Below are 18082 nucleotides of genomic sequence, written 5' to 3' on the forward strand. Positions count from 1 at the left end.
TTTAAAACATCAGTTGAATGGTAAATTAATCATTATTTAAAAGAAATTAAATTGTTGTAAATGCCTTTTTTAAAATTAAAATGACCCGAGCATTCTAGTGTGATTACAGACTATATTTTTAAAAGCAAGGGATTTAACCTCTGTTGTTTATCTACGCAAAGCTGTGCAGCTCTTTCAAATATTTAGTGCACCTCATGCAATTTCAGCTGTTTCCTCCCAATCCCGAACGCAAAACAAGCAGTTTTTATCATTTTGTTTCACTCATTTTAATATTGATTTTTCAATAGATTTCTGCAAACTAAACTTTTCACACAAATGTCAAGACAATTTTTCTGCAAACATACAAGGACCTAAGTTCACAAAATGTTTTAACCCTTCATCAGTGCATTCACAGGAGCTATGCAAATGAATATATATTTGTACCACTTCCAGACCTGTTCCCAGGATTGAAATAATGTCCAACCTAGTCCCACATTGTTTTTTTAGATCTACAACAGTGTCATCTCATAATACTGCATGGTGGGATGGTGGTTAGCACTGTCGCCTCACTGCAAGAAAGCCCTGCACAGGATTAAGCAACCATAGAAGATGGGTGGAATATCGCCCCCTCATCATTTGACAAACTACTCATACATTAACATCGATTTATTTCGCAAGACATTTCTAAAAACAGAAAACCAAATTATTTTTAGCCTATAAAGACTCAGAAATTTAAACATTAAACAATGCCTGGACAAACATAAAAATGCTGCACCACGACTTCCATGATGCTGCATGCTGTTGTTCATCTTTAGGCCTATCCCTTCAGGGCTCGCCACAGCGAATCTGCTTTTACAGATCCGGATAGGTGGTTTGGCAGAGTTTTACGCTGGATGCCCTTCCTGACACAACCCTGTATTTTCTCTGGGCTGGGGACTGGCACAGGGAGACCCAGAGGGTCGCCTTTGAAGCTACACACAGTAGTTAGGCAGTAGTGAGGGGTCTTGCCCAAGGACCCACACTGGATGAGGTTCATTCCGCCCCCTGGGAAGCAAATTCCATGATGCTGCATGAACTGTAATAATAATAACTTTACTAATAAATACATACACGGAACAGTGTTTTTCTCCTGATTTTATTCGAATGAACAGCTTTAAATATTTTCTCTTTCTGTCAGGAAGCAACAAAATATTTATATACTCAAACAACTTAAGACATTACAAATGACAAAGCAGCAATAAAGAATAGAAAAATGCTTCCAGCTTGTACATTGCTCTTTAGAAATACATATAAAAACAAGTAAAACACAGATATTTAAGGCGATGGTTTGTTGGGCAGATCATCGTGCGTTTAGTGGGTAACATTCAATCTGCAAATATTTAATGACAACTAATGAAGACAATGTTTTATCCTGAGATTTAAGTCAGTTTTGATTTTGACTATTTTGACTGTCAAAAGAAATCCTGCTGAGGTGTAGACTTTAATTTACATAGTAAATTACAGATTAGAGAATAACTAGTGGAAGATTAACAAGTCCTTTTTTCGGAATAATCCACTCACTATACAGATATAGATTGTATAAATTGTACTGTTGTGGTCCAGTAACATAATTCAAGTTTGAAATAAAATCTTTAAAATAAAAAAATTTAAGAAACTGTGATGTTTTTGCTTAAAAACACAGAGATGACAAATACAAAAAGTAGAATTTGAGATGAAAATCTAATAGAAAATATGTTTGCAAATCAATTAGGCTGCAAAGCAGAAGCAAATCAATAAATGAATAATTAAACAAATATCTTTAAATACATAATTCTTGATATTTACAACAACTTGATATTTTTATAAACAAGGGGTGAAGACTGAATTCTTGTTAGTTTTTTTTAACATATCCTGTTTAGGTGTGATCTGATTGGCTGAACACACCTGATCCAGGAAACGAGCCGTGAGTAAAGGCAAAGCTATCTGGAAAACATGCAGACACACCGGCTCTGGAGACCTGGATTCCTCACCCTTGTTGTAAACTACAGCTTTACAGTGACTTGCAGCTTGTTGCATGCATTTCAGCAAAATAAAGGAGGTTTTTTTTCACCAAAGGGAAGTTCTCACTTCTTTATATCCACAGAACAAAGTCTAAACCAAAATATGATAAAGCGCACACAAAGACACAACATCAGCCTAAATTCCTCCACTATGGTTGTAAAACGAAACAAAATCAGTTTGGTCCAGATATGCAAACACCTTCATTTGATTGTGATTGTTCATGCAGGATGTTAGTAAATCATTACAGAGATAAGATTCTGACTGTAAAACTCTTTCAGCTCTGTGAAGTCAGTTTTTGCTTTTCAAACTGCGTTTCTTGACAGAACAGAAGAGACATACGGAGACTAAAGTCAGTTTGAAGACACCAAGAGAGTAGGAGGCTGCATTCACACTGCTTGGTTCACGCCATCCCTTTTTTAAGCTTCAGAAATCAGACCTAAATTTAAAAAAAAGTTAGTGCTACATTTTTCTTCTGATGCATATTTTGGCAAGTGTTGAAACACAAATAATTAGCACTTTTAGATGACAGGTTCAAGCCCTTTGAGGAAAACTCCCAGACTTGTCTTCTTTGTTTGGTTAGTTACATAACAGGCTACAGGCACTCAGACAGCATCTCCTGCTTGTCGGACGTTAGGGTCATCTCCGAACATGGCTCCGTGATGAAGCTGGCGCTCAGCTGCATTTTGAGTCTCTCCACCTCGTAATTGTGCAGGTACTCCTGGATCAGGTAGCGCTCTCGTTTAATCCGCGCCTTCACGTCCGAGGGGACGTCTGGGATCATCCACGCCACAAAGAACTTCACCACGAAGACCACATGCTGCATTACAGGAGGAGCACAAACATGAAGAGCTTACACTCACTCTGAACACAATGTCGAGCAGGAAGTGAGGAAACAGCTTACTTCCATGATAATAATGAAGGCCATTTTGGCTGCCAGGATGTGCCAGAACTGCATGTTGTGATCATACTCCCTCTGGTGGCCAGGAGGGTTACGGTAGTCTCTGTATCTGTACAAAACGTGGCATCAAATAATTATGTTCCCATCTGTCAGACTCTGAAACTAAACTCATTAACCCTTGTGCTATCCTCGGCACTTAAATGTTGGGAGTTGGGTCATCTAGACCCACTAGACAGTGCTCTAAACCTTTTTTCTTCAATGATTTGTGATCTTCACTGGTGTCCATGGATTACATGAAATCTTTCCACCTTTATCCACCTTTGTCATGGTAGGGAGAACACGTCAAAGTAAGGGTGGGGTCATCTAAGATAGCACAAGGGCTAAGAGGCCTGGAGTAATACAGTCTAAAGAATGTAAAAAAGAGAAACATTTGAGATGTTTCCAAAACTATGATTAAATCACAAGCTCAACACAGACAGTGAAGAACAATTTGAAAGCCAGAAAATGCTAAAACTGATGCAAAGTCATGTCTAAATTCCATACATAGGGTCATTTCTCTTTCTTGATACATGGAAGCAATCAGGGGAGGCTGGAAAAACAGTTTGATGTCTGATTAACTTAAGTTCAGGTAAACACAGGGACAGGAGCAGTAAAGGGACTTAAAAGAAGTTGGAGGCAGACACACTTCATTTTCCATACCTGCAGGTGGTGGTGGAGTTATCATACCACCTCTCTTCTGGCATATTTTGAGGATGTATCTGCGAAATGTTGTATATTGATAGGCTGCTGTTGACATAGCCACTCATGCTGCGGTCTTTGCTAAGAACATAGAGGTACACCATGCGGGGGATCATGTCTGAGGTGAACGCCATGATAAAAGCCTGAAACCAGAACAAATATGACATTTCTAAGCAAATGTTTATATTTCTATAGTTATACGTACTTTATTAGCTTAAAAGGACAAACTCACGTTGGTGACAACGGACAAAATGGCCACAGCGTTAAGGATCTCCTGCCAGGCACCAATATTTCTGGCCTTGGAGGCCACCGGTCGCCTGAACTGTGTGGTGAACTTCCAAGCATCCACCCTGATTTCAAGGATGTTGTTGAAAAGAGCCAGGAGTGGAGCCAAAGGGAAGGAGGCCACGAACAGAGTGATGAAGCCAAACTGGATCACTGAGTATTCAGACAGAAAAAGATGCTTAAACATCAATGTGCAAGCTGTGACTTTTGGACTCATTCGAGAAACCCCAAAGCCCACAGAGCTGAACTATATCTCACCCATCTCCAGGTACTCGTAGAACAGGCCCAGCTGGCTGAAGTTCTGCAGAACATAATCCTGCTCCCATCGGCTGTAATGGTTCTCTGGATTGTGTCGTCCTTTCCTGCTGCTCCACCAGTTTCGCATCAATCTGTCAAAAATAAAAAAATACTTCATGAACAGACTTGTACAATCATTTTTATCTTTATTGATTAACTTTATTTGAAAATAGCAGCAGATTCAAGAGTTAAAAACACATTCTGTATTTTACTGCTGTCTGTGCATCATCACACACATCCTAAACTGTTTTTTAGGATCTGAAGTTTCTTTTGGACTTGCTGATGTCAAGAGAGACATTGATCCGACTAAGAGACTTCCAATATTAGACAAATATAACATTTATGTGAAAATGTGATTTTAACATGGCAACTCTCAAGTATTCAGATGACAAGACTTTTTGAAAGCTAATTTGAAATCCATCATTTCTGGCTTTTAGAAATGTCCTTATTGTGGTTACAGGAAGATGCAACATTTCGTAGAAACTGAAATCTTCTGATTATAAAGAATCTATAAGGTCTATTTTTCTACTTAGGAATATCTATTACAAATATCTGTTTGGATATGCAAGAGTACTTGGGTTAATATTTTCGAAGTAAAATCCATCAGTTCAGAAAAATGCCCATGCTTTTGACTTTGCTGCCAATAAGACCTTTGATGGGTGGTGCAGCATCATCGCAGGGGGAAGTTTCTAAGCTGTTTCTGTTTTGTTCATATTTTTGAAGGTTTTCAGGGTCATAGATTCTTTTTTGTTCACTATCAGACCTTCATGTGATGCTTTTGTGTTCAGTTTCTTTGCTTTTAGTCACATTATTCTTTATTTAATAGAACTTTCATGCTCTTCCCTGTTATGGGTCACTCAATAATCAAATAAACAGTTATTTCCTAATAAGAATATTTTTAGATGGATTTGTCCATTTCACATTGATATTAACAGGTAACCTATTATTTGATTCTGCATCCTGAAGATTAAAAAGCTTTACTTGTAAAATGCAAAACAAATCTTTAACAAAAGCAAAAATAAATCAATCAGCTTGCAAAAAGTTAATAAATCTGCCAATGTGATTTTCCTTTAGGTAAATTTGTTAGTTTTGATTTAAGTAAAAATTATTCAGAATTTATTTACCAATAAGTCATTTTATTTCAGTAAACAATTTTTCCTCCTAAGTTATAAAAAAAAATACAATGACCTAAAATCAGAATAAAATGTTTGGAAGAGGATGTGTGATTTTTGCAGTGCATAAAATAAAGGATTAGAGATTAAACTGTAAGAAAATGTTTTTTTCAATCAAAAGAAGCTTCACGGAAGACAAACCAATAATTTACAGGGCTTAAACTGCCACCCTGCCTCTGCTGTGTTCTATAAGTGCTGGAGCAAACTTGTTTTTTGTCCAATTGTGCAGGGATGTCAAAAGTCTGACCTGTAGGCCAAACAGGGCCCGCATTCAAATTTCTAATGGCCTGTAGGCTCCTGACATGAAAGGTTTAAAGAATGCAGGCTAATTGGTTGACCCTCAAACATTTTTACATCACAAAATCTTGCCCTCTTTTTAAAAAGTTTGAACACCCCTGCTATAGTGTTTGCTATAGTGTTTGTGTGAGTAGAAGGATGCAGACACACCCAAATACTGAGTTGGAAAAAGATGGATTACAAAAGCTTCCCTTTTCCATTTACCTTTCCTAATCACCTTCAGTACTCATTTTTTTATTTACAAATGTAAGATTCAGCAACTGATGGTGCACGAGAAAAGGTTTTTGGAAAGAACTCACGGCAGCAAAGCCTCCTGAACGTTTCCCCACAACTGCTTCCCGGCCATGACGATCACCAGCTGTGTGGTCAGCTCTATCAGACAGCCTCCAGGGTCACACTGGGACAGAGAGAGTTTGACTTTTAGTCAAAATACTGGATTCCTGCAGCAGATTTTAAAGTTTCGCTTAAAGTCCCACTCCAATCATCTTTTTTTCTATTGTGAAAGAGTTTCCATTGGTCTTTTAATTATGTTTTTTTTAGCCAAATTAAAAGAAACTGTGTCCTTTTATAGATTCTGCAGACTGGCAGTATTTCATTAGATATTTGCCTCCGAGTTGTGGGTAAGACTGCTGGAACAGCCCTGCTCCCCCTTCCCATCACCCATAACTAAATTATCTGTTTACACGCTCTCCTGCTAGTTTACAGCCCCTCTCACCCCCAACCTAACGTTACCAGTGCAGCAAAAATGGCGAGGCAATATCAGAGCTTTTTAGCCATACAGTTTTAAACCAGATGCCAGCTCAGACCAGGAAAAAAAAGGTGTACATGGATCTAGTTGTCTGCATCAGACTGGAGCAGGGAGCTTGTGGCCTGCCCAGCGAATTTAACAAATACAATCCTTTTGAAATAGCGTCTTTTCATCTGCTCCTGATTCACAATGATTTAACTACAGAAATGCATATAAGCTTGTATGTCCTCCATAATTAGAAAAATGCCACAAGCACATGTTTAAAACACCATTTTCATTGGAGTGGGTCTTTAACAAAAAGCTACATGCTTGTTTCCGTATCACACAAACAAACTCACAAAAAAAACTCACCTCCTCATTCCTCAGTTTGGTCAGATTGCCCAACATGTAGGAGTATGCACCAGGATAACCCACAAACTTGCCTTTGAAGAAGGCAACATAGAAGCAGGAGGAGTAATAGTTGACAAACTGGAAGAGAAACATCTTCATTGTCAGCTTGTTCTCGTACTCCAGGTGAGTTTTGGGGATTTCTGCACGATCGGAAAGCATTTAAACCTCGTGTTAGGAGTCAACATCTGAGAGTCAACAAGTAAGAAAACGTTTTTATGAGATTTTCCAATGAAATCCTCTCACCCATGTCAGTAATCCACACGGCCACCTTCTCATAAAAGAAGTTCAGGATCATGATGATGGCAAAGTTAATGCAGGAAGCAGTGACGGAAGTTGCCAGCTGTGGAGTGATGAATCTGCCCACCAGCTGGATTTTCCTCAGAGGGTCTTTGATGATGCTTGCAAAGGCTGCGTACACAGCCAGTCTGTAAGCAATGACACCAATGATGCAGGCCACGATGAGAGAGATCTGGAGGGGAGCAGAAACAGGGTGTTGAAGGTGCATGACGAGGCAAACAGGAACATTGCAGAGTTGCCCATCACTCACCCAGAGGAGAACTGTGGTTGCAGACAATGAGAAGCGAGCACATTTGCTGCTAAAGGGAAGATATGGCTCACTTTCCTGAAAGATGAATCATAAATGCAGCGTTTCTGTGAGCATGCAGGAATCACAAGGAATTTAATAAACACCACGTCTGACAGGAGGTTCGGAGGCACCTGCGTGATCTTGTTGATTCTCCTTTTGGTGCATTTGATCTCAAACTCTGGGCGGATTTGAAGCTGCTGCTGCTCCTCCTCGAAGTCAACCAGGTCCCACTGGTACTCCAGTCGAGCCTGACGCCGCTTCCAGATCTCCAGAAATAGAGTCACTGTCAGAGTTTTAACAGATGCACATTACTATTTAGCAACATACATCTAGTTTTGTTCTAAAAAAACAAAAACACACATTTTCTGCCCTCTGTGGTCTTGCATTAAGTTGAGTTTCAGTGTAAAAATAATATTTCACAAGTGAAATAAAACTTACCCCAAATCCCCATAAATATGGCAAAGAAAACCGTTCCTTCATTATCAAACAGATGGGATTGCTGCCAGAAGAAGACCAAAAGTAGGATATATTGTTTCAAATTTTCAGGAAAAATTAAGAGTATACCAAGTTGAAACATTTCTCCCTATTATAGGTTACAAATTTTTCTTTTGTCTTTAAATCAAGAATAATTACCCAGGAAGAGAGGCAGGTGGAGTTGAGCTTCCAAAAAGGGCACTTCTTATCGCAAAGAGGACACATGACGATGCTGCCGCCAATATCAGGATCACAGATTTCTTTGCTATAAAGAAAAACATTTATTTTCCCCTGAGTCTCTCTAATAATTCATTTTTATCAGCATTATTGCTATGGGTCTGAACACACATGAGGGTGCACTTCACCGGAAGATGTTTCTTCTTTTTTTTTTCCATCTTTGTTTACTGAACATTTTCAAACAGACATTCCAGTGCAAAGCAGTTACAATTATGAAAACAACGAGAGCAATCAAAGAATGTCACAGTCCTCCCCAACCCCTTTTCCCCTCCCATTCTATCCATCCCCCAACCCAATCTACATGACCCAGCCAGCCCTCCCATCTTCCCTTCCCAAAACCCTCCCTCATTTCCTTGGCCAAAAAAAAAACACATACAAAAATAAATAAAATAAAATAGAACAACACCAAAAAATAAATAATAATAATAATAATAAAGAAAAATAGGTAATTTTTAGTACAAGTGCAATTTTAGGAAAAATTAGTAGAAAACATGGGTAGAGTTCAGTTGTAATCAGAAGGCAAGACCATGGTGCTGACAAGTTGTAGAAAGGGATTCCAGGTGGCCTGAAATGATTTAATTGAGCCTCCAAGTGAGAACCGAAGTTTCTCAAGTTTAAGATTATAAATCACGTGACGGAGCGAGAGGAATTGTCGAAGGGGGACGGGAGTCTTTCCATTTAAGTCAAATCAGACGACGGGCCAGTAGAGTGGTAAAAGCCAGAGCCCGTTTCATCGTGCCTGGTACAGCATCATCTGGGGACACTCCAAATATTGCAGTGATCGGGTTAGGTGAAATGTGATAGGTATAAGCTCCCGTTAACACATTAAACACAGAACCAGAATTGTTTGAGCTAAGGACATGACCAGAACATGTAAACGCGGTTAGCAGGGGACTTTTGACATCAGCAACAGGCATCAGCAACAGAAGGATAAATCTTGGCAAGTTTTGAATTGGTATAATGAACCCTGTACACAACTTTACATTGAAGTAATCTATGGCGAGCACAAATAGATGAATAGTAAACAAGGGATAACACAGATTTCCAGACTTGTTCTGTTAACTTAAAATTAAGACTTTCCTCCTTAGCAGCCAACAGCGTTGGTTGATGTTGAAGTAGAGAGCCAAATGAGTTTCTATAAAACTGATATACAACCTTTACACACAGGGTCAACAGAGAGAAGAGAGTCTAACAGTGTTTCTGGGAGACGGTTTAAGAAGTGAGGAAACAGTTTCTTAACAAAGTTACGAACCTGAAAGAAACGAAACAGGGGATTCTTAGGAATGCCGTATTTAAGTGAAAGTTGGTCAAATGATGAAAAGTTGCCATTTGTGTAGAGATCAGCTACAGATTTGATTCCTTTTGTGTGCCAGATTTTAAAAGCCAGGTCGGTTTTACAGTAGATGGTTCAAGTGCACAATTTTTAAAAACAGATGTCAGGACAGTACTGCCAACGAGACCTAACTGCTTCCTGAATTGATTCCAAATTTTCAAGGAGGTGGAAATCACTGGGTTGTTAGGAAAGTACGAAGGAGGAAGATGCGAACACAAAACAGAACGCAATGAGACTTGCAAAGACCTTCTTTCCAACGTTACCCAACTCGGCATTGAATCCTCCTCGTCAGTCATCCAAAATAAAAGTTTCTGTAGATTGGCTGCCCAGTAATAATGCCAAAAATCTGGGAGAGCCAGTCCTCCTTTGTCTCTAGGGGATTGTAACACAGACTTACGAATATGTGGCGGCTTGCCGTCCCACAAAAGGGTTGAAATAAGTCTGTCCAGTCTATCAAAAAAGGATTTATTCAGGAGGATTGGGAGATGTTAAAATAAATATAAAAACTTTGGGAGGACAACCATCTTTACCAGGCTCACGCGACCTGCCAGTGAGAGGGGAAGTGTTGACCAGTGGGCAAAATCCCTTTCAATTGTTCAATCAGGGAGGTGAAATTTTTACAAAATAGCACCGACAAGGAGAGCGTAACCTGAACGCAGAGGTAACAGAAACCGTTAGTTGACCATCGAAATGGCAAGATTGCAGGGTTGAGTGCTGTGGTGAGATCATTAATGGGAAAAAGTTCACTCTTCTGATAATTGAGTTTATAGCCGGATGCTGCACTGTAATTCTGTAAGATGTTAAGTATGGCTGGAAATTAGTTCACAGGGTCAGCAACATACAGCAAAAGGTCATCCGCATAAAGTGAGACCTTATGGATGGTGCCAAACCGTTCAAAGGCTAGTTCAGAGCGTAACCATATTGTTAGAGGTTCTATTAACAAAATAAAAAGCAGGGGGGAAAGAGGGCACCCTTGTCTGGTGCCACGGTGCAGGAAAAAGGAGGGGAAAATGATGCCATTAGTACAAACAGAGAAGAGTATAGAAGCTTAACCCAGTCGACAAACGCCCCACCCAATCCGAATTTGGCCAGTACGGAATAAAGGAAGCTCCACACGACTCTGTCGAAGGCTTTCTCTGCATCAAGACAAACCACAACCTCTGGGAGCGAAGAGCCAGGGGAAATAATTATATTAACCCTTGTGCTATCCTATGAACCCACCCTTATTGACGTGTCCTCCCTACCATGACAAAGGTGGATAAAGGTGAAGAGGATTTCATGTAATCCATAGACACCAGTGAAGATCACAAATCATTGAAGAAAAAAGGTTCAGCGCAACACTAACCTTGATATGTTATCATCATAGCTGAGGACTCCATAGGTGAAACATATAAGGCCCATGACGGCTGCAAAGAAGAGCATCTCTGTGTAGAAGCCCAGCCAGGCAAAGTAGATCCCAATCTTTTCCCCATAGTACTTCCTGCAACAAAGACGGAGAACAGAACAATAAATGATTCAGAATTTTCAACAGAAGAGTTTCAGATGCAACGTGAAATATCAGGAAAGAATAGCAAAGACACGGCGCCGGTTTCGACTCACCGAATGAGGTTCAGAGGCTGCTCCTTGTAAAAACAGAGGAACCTGGCCCAGTGCTTGTACAGGTTGTAGCGCTCGCTCTCGCCGTCGTCTTTCCTCGCCTTCTTCCAGTATCGACACTGCAAACAAAAGCCCAGAGGTGGCGTCTTGGACATGAGCTTCAGATAAGTCTCAGATTCTCTAACTAGAGAGCTTTAGGACTAGTAAACAATCTTTTATTTTTAATCGATCTTTGAGACATCATCATTGTGGTTGTGTTACGCGTGTGGCAGTACTGACACAACAAATGCTAGTTATGCACTTGACTTAACTGCAAAAGATAAAGACTTGAGTTGTGTCTCTAAGGCTGCTGTCGGACTATCTCACATCATGAAGTGGGAAGGCTGCGTTGAAGGTCCCGTTGCTTAGTAACCGCTTGATTCCGGTCTTCTCCCAGTCCTTCCGACCCTCAGCGTAATATGGACAACGAGCCAGAATGTAGAAGACCTCAAAGCCAAAAAGGAAAACAGGACGTATTTTTAGAGACGACGTGCAAATCAGTACTAGTCTCTGTGGCTTAATATAATGTCTCTTTGCGCATAAAGTAACCAGCACCACTTTGTGGATACTTACAATTCTGTTTCTAGTGGATGGTGGGAAGAATGTGTCTTTGTCTTCAATAAGAAAGAAGTCTGTCTTGTTCTTGTCAAAGGGGTATGTGAAATAGTCACATTGTGGGCGGATGATGTCATCGGGCAGGCGGAAAGGACGCGAGAGCCACTCCAGCGGGACATCCTGACCATGAGGGATGTCACTCTCCCTGAAGGGAACTTTTATCTTCAACACATCCGCATAAGTGGCCAGAACATCCCACGGAGCGTGAATCTTCAAGAAATATGTCTTTTGGTCTTTGGAGTCCTGATGAAGAAACAATTATTAAACAAAAACTTAATGCAAAGTTTCTTCAGATGCAGTTTTTTTTAATTTAAAAAAGTGTGATGTTTCCTAAATTGATGTGGCAGACTATCCACTAGATGGCGTAGTTGATCTTTGGCTAAACTTCTTACTGATTTGTCTTCAGTCTCCAACTGGAGTCCTGTTTTCTCTAGGTTGGCTTCAAAGGCCCTTCTTCTCTCCTGTGGAGTAAGACAAAAAAAATGAACACAGTCACTGTTTGGATTTTTGGGATTGCCGCACCTGAAGGTACTGAACTTCATGCTCTTCAGTTCATGTGTTTCTCCCACTTTTCCAAGACTCAAAAGAGTGAGCTAAGGCTTTTGAGATAAAAGAGGGTAGGATTTTCAGTTCATTCAGGGAAGTTTTTTTTAAGGAAGCAGAGGCTGAAACCTATGATCCAAATTGACAAAATAGTCAAATCAAACAAGAGTTATAACCCAGAGATCTCATTTGTATTTTATTTCTAACAAAGCAAATACTAAAGCTTTATAAAAAATAATAAAAGAACACTTACGGTAAATTCATTTAAATTTTAATTAGAACGCAGACATTTCCTTTGTTTGGGTAATTTTTTATAATGCTTTGTGCCTAAAGGGAAGCTGACACAAAACCTTTTTATAAACAAGGGTTTGATTTATTTGAAGCAGTTGAATTGGTGGAAACCGTTTTATTATTGACCTTCCTATTGTTCTGACTGACCCTGGATTTCCTCCCATTTAGGTTATAAAATGTAATAACCAGAAGATTGTGCAGTAGCGGCTGGATGGCTCAGTTGACTGCATGTGGGGCTGACCTTGGAAAATCAGGGTTCAATTCCCAAGAGGGTGTAATGAGCTTCCTCCAGCGTGGGTCCTTGGGAAAGACCCTTCATGCTATTGCTGAACTATCTGGCCACAAGGGGGCCTAAGTCTGGGTCTGTGTCAGTCCTCAGCCGGGATAAAATACAGGGTTGTGTCATAAGGGGCATTGGGGTAAAAGCCTCTGCCAAACCGTCTGTGCGGATGAGTGAAAGCTGTTTTGACGGGACAAGCTGAAAGGTGAAGACCAGAAGAACCTTTCCTTATACTTCCACCATGTCTGTGTTTTGGCCTGGGACTTATGTCACAGATATGAAATAAGTGTTGTGTAAAAAGAGCATGACTAAAGCCAACAGACCAGATCTTTTTTTTTTTTTTCTCTAAAAAGCAACAGCACCAATGTAGGTAAAAGGTTGTGAATCAGCATCGGCTCTAAACTTGCACTCGTCGTGACAAAAAAATGTAGTATCTAAAATTCCAAAGGTTTAATGCTCGTGCATGACCTTAAATCTTTTTTTAAATAACGTTATTTTACTATAAACATTGTTATCAACAAAGAGGTGACATTGATTTTCAGATTAAATCAATAAGAAGGAAGTAATATTTAGCGCAACTGCTTTTCTGCCACATGGGGGCGACAGAGATGAGCTGTGAGCACAAGACTTAAGCAAACAGCAGCTGTGTGGTTCTCAAGGACATCCAGGATCTGGACCTTGAGCCTTTTTATAAACATTTTTTGTCCGTTTAAACAAAGCATTGTAGCACTGAAATCACATTTTACTGTATGTCACTTTAAAATGATCCCATTAATAGTAAAGGTCAGGGGATAAAACAGTTCCGAAATAGCCACGCTGAGAAACAAGAGCTTCAGAAAAATGAATACCGTACATTCCCCCATGAATATTTAATAAAGACTACAAAAGAGAGAACACCAAAGCAGCTGCAGTACACTGTGCTTCCTTCTCCTTTCAGTCTTCCATAAATGATCCATTATCACCTGATTTTTTTACCCACTTCTCATTTGTGTCAGCATTAGGAGTTTACATTATTGCAATGTCTTTCAGCAGTTAAAAATAGAATTGTTTTTTAGTAACTGGTAGCTGGTTTGTGCAGTGCTTTCAGAGATTCTTTCAAAGAAATATGCTGAAACATACTTCCTCTTTCTAGTTTCATGCTTTAGTGTCATCTCCTTCACACTTTTCTTTGCTTTAAGGAGAAGCCTTGAAAAAAAAAAATTAAAGGAAGGAGGAAAAAAGGCACCGATTTTCTGTTAGACTCACCTGTTTCTTCTCATCTTTATCGTCGACGTAGGACAACACAAAGTCGATCCTGCGCACTCCATCCCTGAAGAACACAGTGTCCCTGGTGGGCTGTAGCTTATCTGTCTGAATGAGCAACAGTTACATTTGTGAGTTTAAAACTTTCTACGTGAAAGGAGCTGGCAAAACACACATAGACGGAACGAAAGTGACACTGACAAAACCAAAACGTAACTACAAAAGCATCAGGCATACATAAAACACCGGAAATAAGATCGTATCTGACTGCAGACAATCCACATCAGCCAGAATAATATAGCTGTTGCAGTTTATCATTACAGAGTAAAACATTAATGAAGGCCAGAGAAGTTCAAAATGACAAACTATTAATTGTATTGCAAATAAAATATACCTAACCTTAGTCTGTAGTCTAAGCTGGCAAATTGAAAACATTTATTCTATAATCTTTGTGTATATGCTGCTATTTAACACCAGCATTTCATACTGTCTCCCAAAACAGTGCAGGCTTCATTTTTATCTTTTGTTTAATAGTTTGCTCAAAAGGGTCCTCTTGATTTTATCTCATTAAATTATTTTTAAAGTGGATGAATTGAGTAGGTAAACAGATGATTAAATATTCTTTCATCATTTTTACTTTTTTCGACAAATCTTCACACATTCTATGGCTGTGCCTTGTATTTTTCCTTTTTGGGTTATTCACTTGATCTATGAACATTCTTTTTTTTTCTAATCAGATGATTTTTGTTAACAGAAGCTGAAGGTGTTGTTGAAGAATGCTTTAACTCTGCTAAACCCCACCCTGCCTGTTTATCAGAGTCTGACACTGTTTTAGAGTCCGGCTGACACCCACACACCCAGGCAGCACTGATGGATCCACTGACGGCCAGAAGACTTTTAAGTGTTATTTACTGTAACCATACAGAGACAAAAGTAATAGCTTCAATTAAAACCAAACAAAAACCTTTGAGTCGAAATATAATCAGTGTTATTGATTTCTGAACCATTAGTAGGAGACGGACAGGAGAACAGTTTCCTGTCTAAGCAGCAACAACTTGTTTGTGTTCCTGTCAGAATCTGTGGGAAGAGTCCTGTGACTCAGGAATCACAGCTGCGAGTCATAAGAGGCTCAGTTAAACGGGATCAAGTACAATACCAGAGGGTTTTTGGTAATGAAAAATGAAGCAAAGATAACCATAACACAAGATAACAGGCACAGCTAAAGCTGAAATGTAGCACATCTGTAGCTACAGTGCAACTATAATAGAGAAACTGCAGTTAATTATGAAACAGACATTGCACTACATTTTCTGTGACAAAAAAACTGTGCATCACATGAGAATCATACTCTGGGGTATACTTTTTAACATTTTTTTTTAAATCCCTCACACAACAAAAGTCCACATTTATAATGTTCAGCTGCCAAGAAACTGCTGGCAACTCTCTTCTTTTGTAGAAAAGCCACAGACCACTTACCTCAATATGTCCGGGCAGCTGAGCCCGCTCCGATAATACACCCACACCATTTCCACTGCTGTCATCTGCAAAGTAAAAGACATTAAACAGAAAATTAATACTGGATCAGATTAGACTGGCTGGGTTCTCCTGGATACTAATATAATATATAATAATATATTAAAAGAAAATGCAATGACCTAAATGAAGGTTTGGAGGACTTTTATTTTGTCAGTCCCCTTGTTGATATGAAAACATTAAACTACATGCATCCATGCAGTTACGCCGGCTGGTCATATGGGGTCAGTATCACCAGCAGTGACCACTGACCCTCAAGACAAAAACAGACACAAAGAAGAAAATGGGACCGTTCACATGTTAATAAGCACCTTCAGCTACTCATAAAACCATGTTCAACCACAAGACATTTTTTAATCTTTCTAAAATTTGGATTTCCTTCAATTAACCTTCTGGGCTGTTTTCTGCCTCTCTGGGAGGTTAATTTCAACGGTTATCTCAAGTGTCTGCATTTTCACTGTTGTGAATCGCACCAGGATTCCCTTGCAAGTGAACAACCAGAACAAGGTTTGTTTTGTCTCCTCCATGGTCTAAGTGAGCGTTCACATCTGTATTTTGTGTATTTTTCATGGCCAAACTGCCAGTATTAGGTTCTTCTCTTACACATGCTTAATTCCTTCTGGTATTCCTGACTGAACTAGAAAAGTTAGTATTAAGTCTAAAACCAGCTGGTTCTTTGGATGTTTTAACTGCCAGGTTATTTCAGAAAGTGTTTGCAGTGATAGCTCCAGCTGTTTTAACCATAATGAATACATGCTTCCAGTCAGGTTCCACTTAATTTTAAACAAGTGGCAGTGAGAACACTGTTGAAAAAACAAGGGCTGGATGCTGCACAGTTTTTAAACTATAGGCTAATTTCTAACCGACATTTCTGTGCTAAAGTCCTCGAGAACATTGTGCACAAACAGTTGGTTGAATGCGCATAGGATCCTGGAACTTTTCCAGCTGGGGTTTAGGCCTGGACATAAAACAGAGACCGTTCTTTAAAAATGTTTTAATGATGTTTGATGCAGGGCATCTGGTGGTTCTTTTATTATTGGATCTATCAGCAGCTTTTGACACAATTGATCACAAGATCTTGATTGGTCGGCTGGAACACTGGATGGGGCTTTCTGGTGAAGCTCTACAGTGGATAAGGTCTTATCTCACAGACAGGCCTTTCAGTATTAGCATGGGCCCTCACTCATCTAAGTGTTACCCCCCTGAGGTGGGGAGTCCTTCAGGGGTCGGTTCTGGGCTCAATGATTTTCTCTATTTACATGCTCCCACTGAGAATGCTTCTTCGTAAGCACAGGGTGGATTTCCATCTTTATGGCAACGACTGCCAAATCTATGTCCCTATACACAAGGGTCTTGACTGCACAGTTCAGGCAATAACTGACTGCCTTGATGAGGTTAGGTCGTGGATGTTGGCTAACTTTCTTGGGCTTAATGAAACAAAAAGTGAAGTAATTGTGTTTTTCCCCAATGGTCGAATGGAACATGGTCTTGATCTCTATGGAAGCGATTCTGTAGCATAATTAAAAATAAAAGTCAAAACCAGAAATGCTTTTTTATTTTCAAAATGAAAAATACACATTGTGGCGGATTGCGGATAAAAAAGCAATCCGCCACAATGCTTTTTCATTTTCTTCTTCAACACTGCTTATTCTGTCACTTAATTAAAATGATAAAGAAAATGGTATTTGTCATTTCATTTTCAAAAAGTTCTCTGGGAAATGTGTAGCAAAATTCATTTAGAAATGTCTAATTTGACAATTAAAAGGGATTAACAGAAATGCTGTTTCATTTTAAAAATGTAACTGCATCAAATGACTCAAAATTTAAATGAAAAATCAATACTTCAAAATGCTTTTTCATTTTCTACTTTAATTCTACTTTTACCGCTTATTCTGTGTCATAATTAAAACGAAAATGCAAAGAGGGGATTGCAATTTTATTTTAACATCCACCCTGCGAATAGTGTCGCAAAATTCAATCCAACTTAGCATTTCCAGAGGGGAGGTGGGCGAAATGAACAGTCTGTGGCCTCTAATCTAGGTGTGAAACTTGATGCTACCTTGAAACTGGACCTCCAAATAAATGCTGTAACCAGGTCCTGCTTTTTCAGCTGCAACATTTTGGCCAGGATAAAGTGCTTTTTATCCAAGTCAAATCTTGAAATTGTGACACATGCTTTTGTGTTGTCCATGCTAAATTATTGCAGCTCTTTATATGCTGGCTTGCCTTAGGTTTCAATAGCAAGGCTGCAGCTGGTTCAAAATGCAGCAGCCAGATTTGTTTGTGGTACAGTGATCCCTTGCTATAACGCGGTTTACTTTTCACGGTGTTGCATCGTGCATTGTGTTCTGCATTCTGATTGGCTAAAAAGTCACTCCACTTATTCTCTACCTGTGCCACAATAACGTTGCCGTTTAAAGTGTACACATACGTAAAACAGCTTGCCAAATTTACATTACGTACGTGCAA

General features: G+C 39.4%; 1 protein-coding gene across 2 annotated transcripts in view; it reads right to left on the reverse strand.

Moving 5' to 3' along the window:
- Positions 1-1098: 1098 nt before the first annotated feature.
- The window catches only part of ano5b (anoctamin 5b), a 29014-nt gene continuing 12030 nt past the window's right edge, over positions 1099-18082 (reverse strand). For both annotated transcript variants that reach the window (XM_011489726.4, XM_004067123.5), the window contains 19 exons: positions 15557-15621; positions 14084-14188; positions 12117-12185; positions 11683-11967; positions 11437-11556; positions 11074-11189; positions 10820-10954; positions 8064-8169; positions 7869-7929; positions 7562-7713; positions 7392-7466; positions 7088-7313; positions 6806-6984; positions 6006-6103; positions 4199-4329; positions 3888-4093; positions 3617-3798; positions 2921-3026; positions 1099-2836 (listed from right to left, as the gene is read on the reverse strand). In XM_011489726.4, the coding sequence (XP_011488028.1) occupies positions 2612-2836; positions 2921-3026; positions 3617-3798; positions 3888-4093; positions 4199-4329; positions 6006-6103; positions 6806-6984; positions 7088-7313; positions 7392-7466; positions 7562-7713; positions 7869-7929; positions 8064-8169; positions 10820-10954; positions 11074-11189; positions 11437-11556; positions 11683-11967; positions 12117-12185; positions 14084-14188; positions 15557-15621 (2642 nt within the window). In that variant the 3' untranslated portion in view covers positions 1099-2611. The remainder of the gene's footprint in view (positions 2837-2920; positions 3027-3616; positions 3799-3887; positions 4094-4198; positions 4330-6005; positions 6104-6805; positions 6985-7087; positions 7314-7391; positions 7467-7561; positions 7714-7868; positions 7930-8063; positions 8170-10819; positions 10955-11073; positions 11190-11436; positions 11557-11682; positions 11968-12116; positions 12186-14083; positions 14189-15556; positions 15622-18082) is intronic.

This window comes from Oryzias latipes, chromosome 3, assembly GCF_053564925.1.
Source record: "Oryzias latipes strain Hd-rR chromosome 3, Olatipes_Hd-rR_3.1".
Taxonomy (NCBI): domain Eukaryota; kingdom Metazoa; phylum Chordata; class Actinopteri; order Beloniformes; family Adrianichthyidae; genus Oryzias; species Oryzias latipes.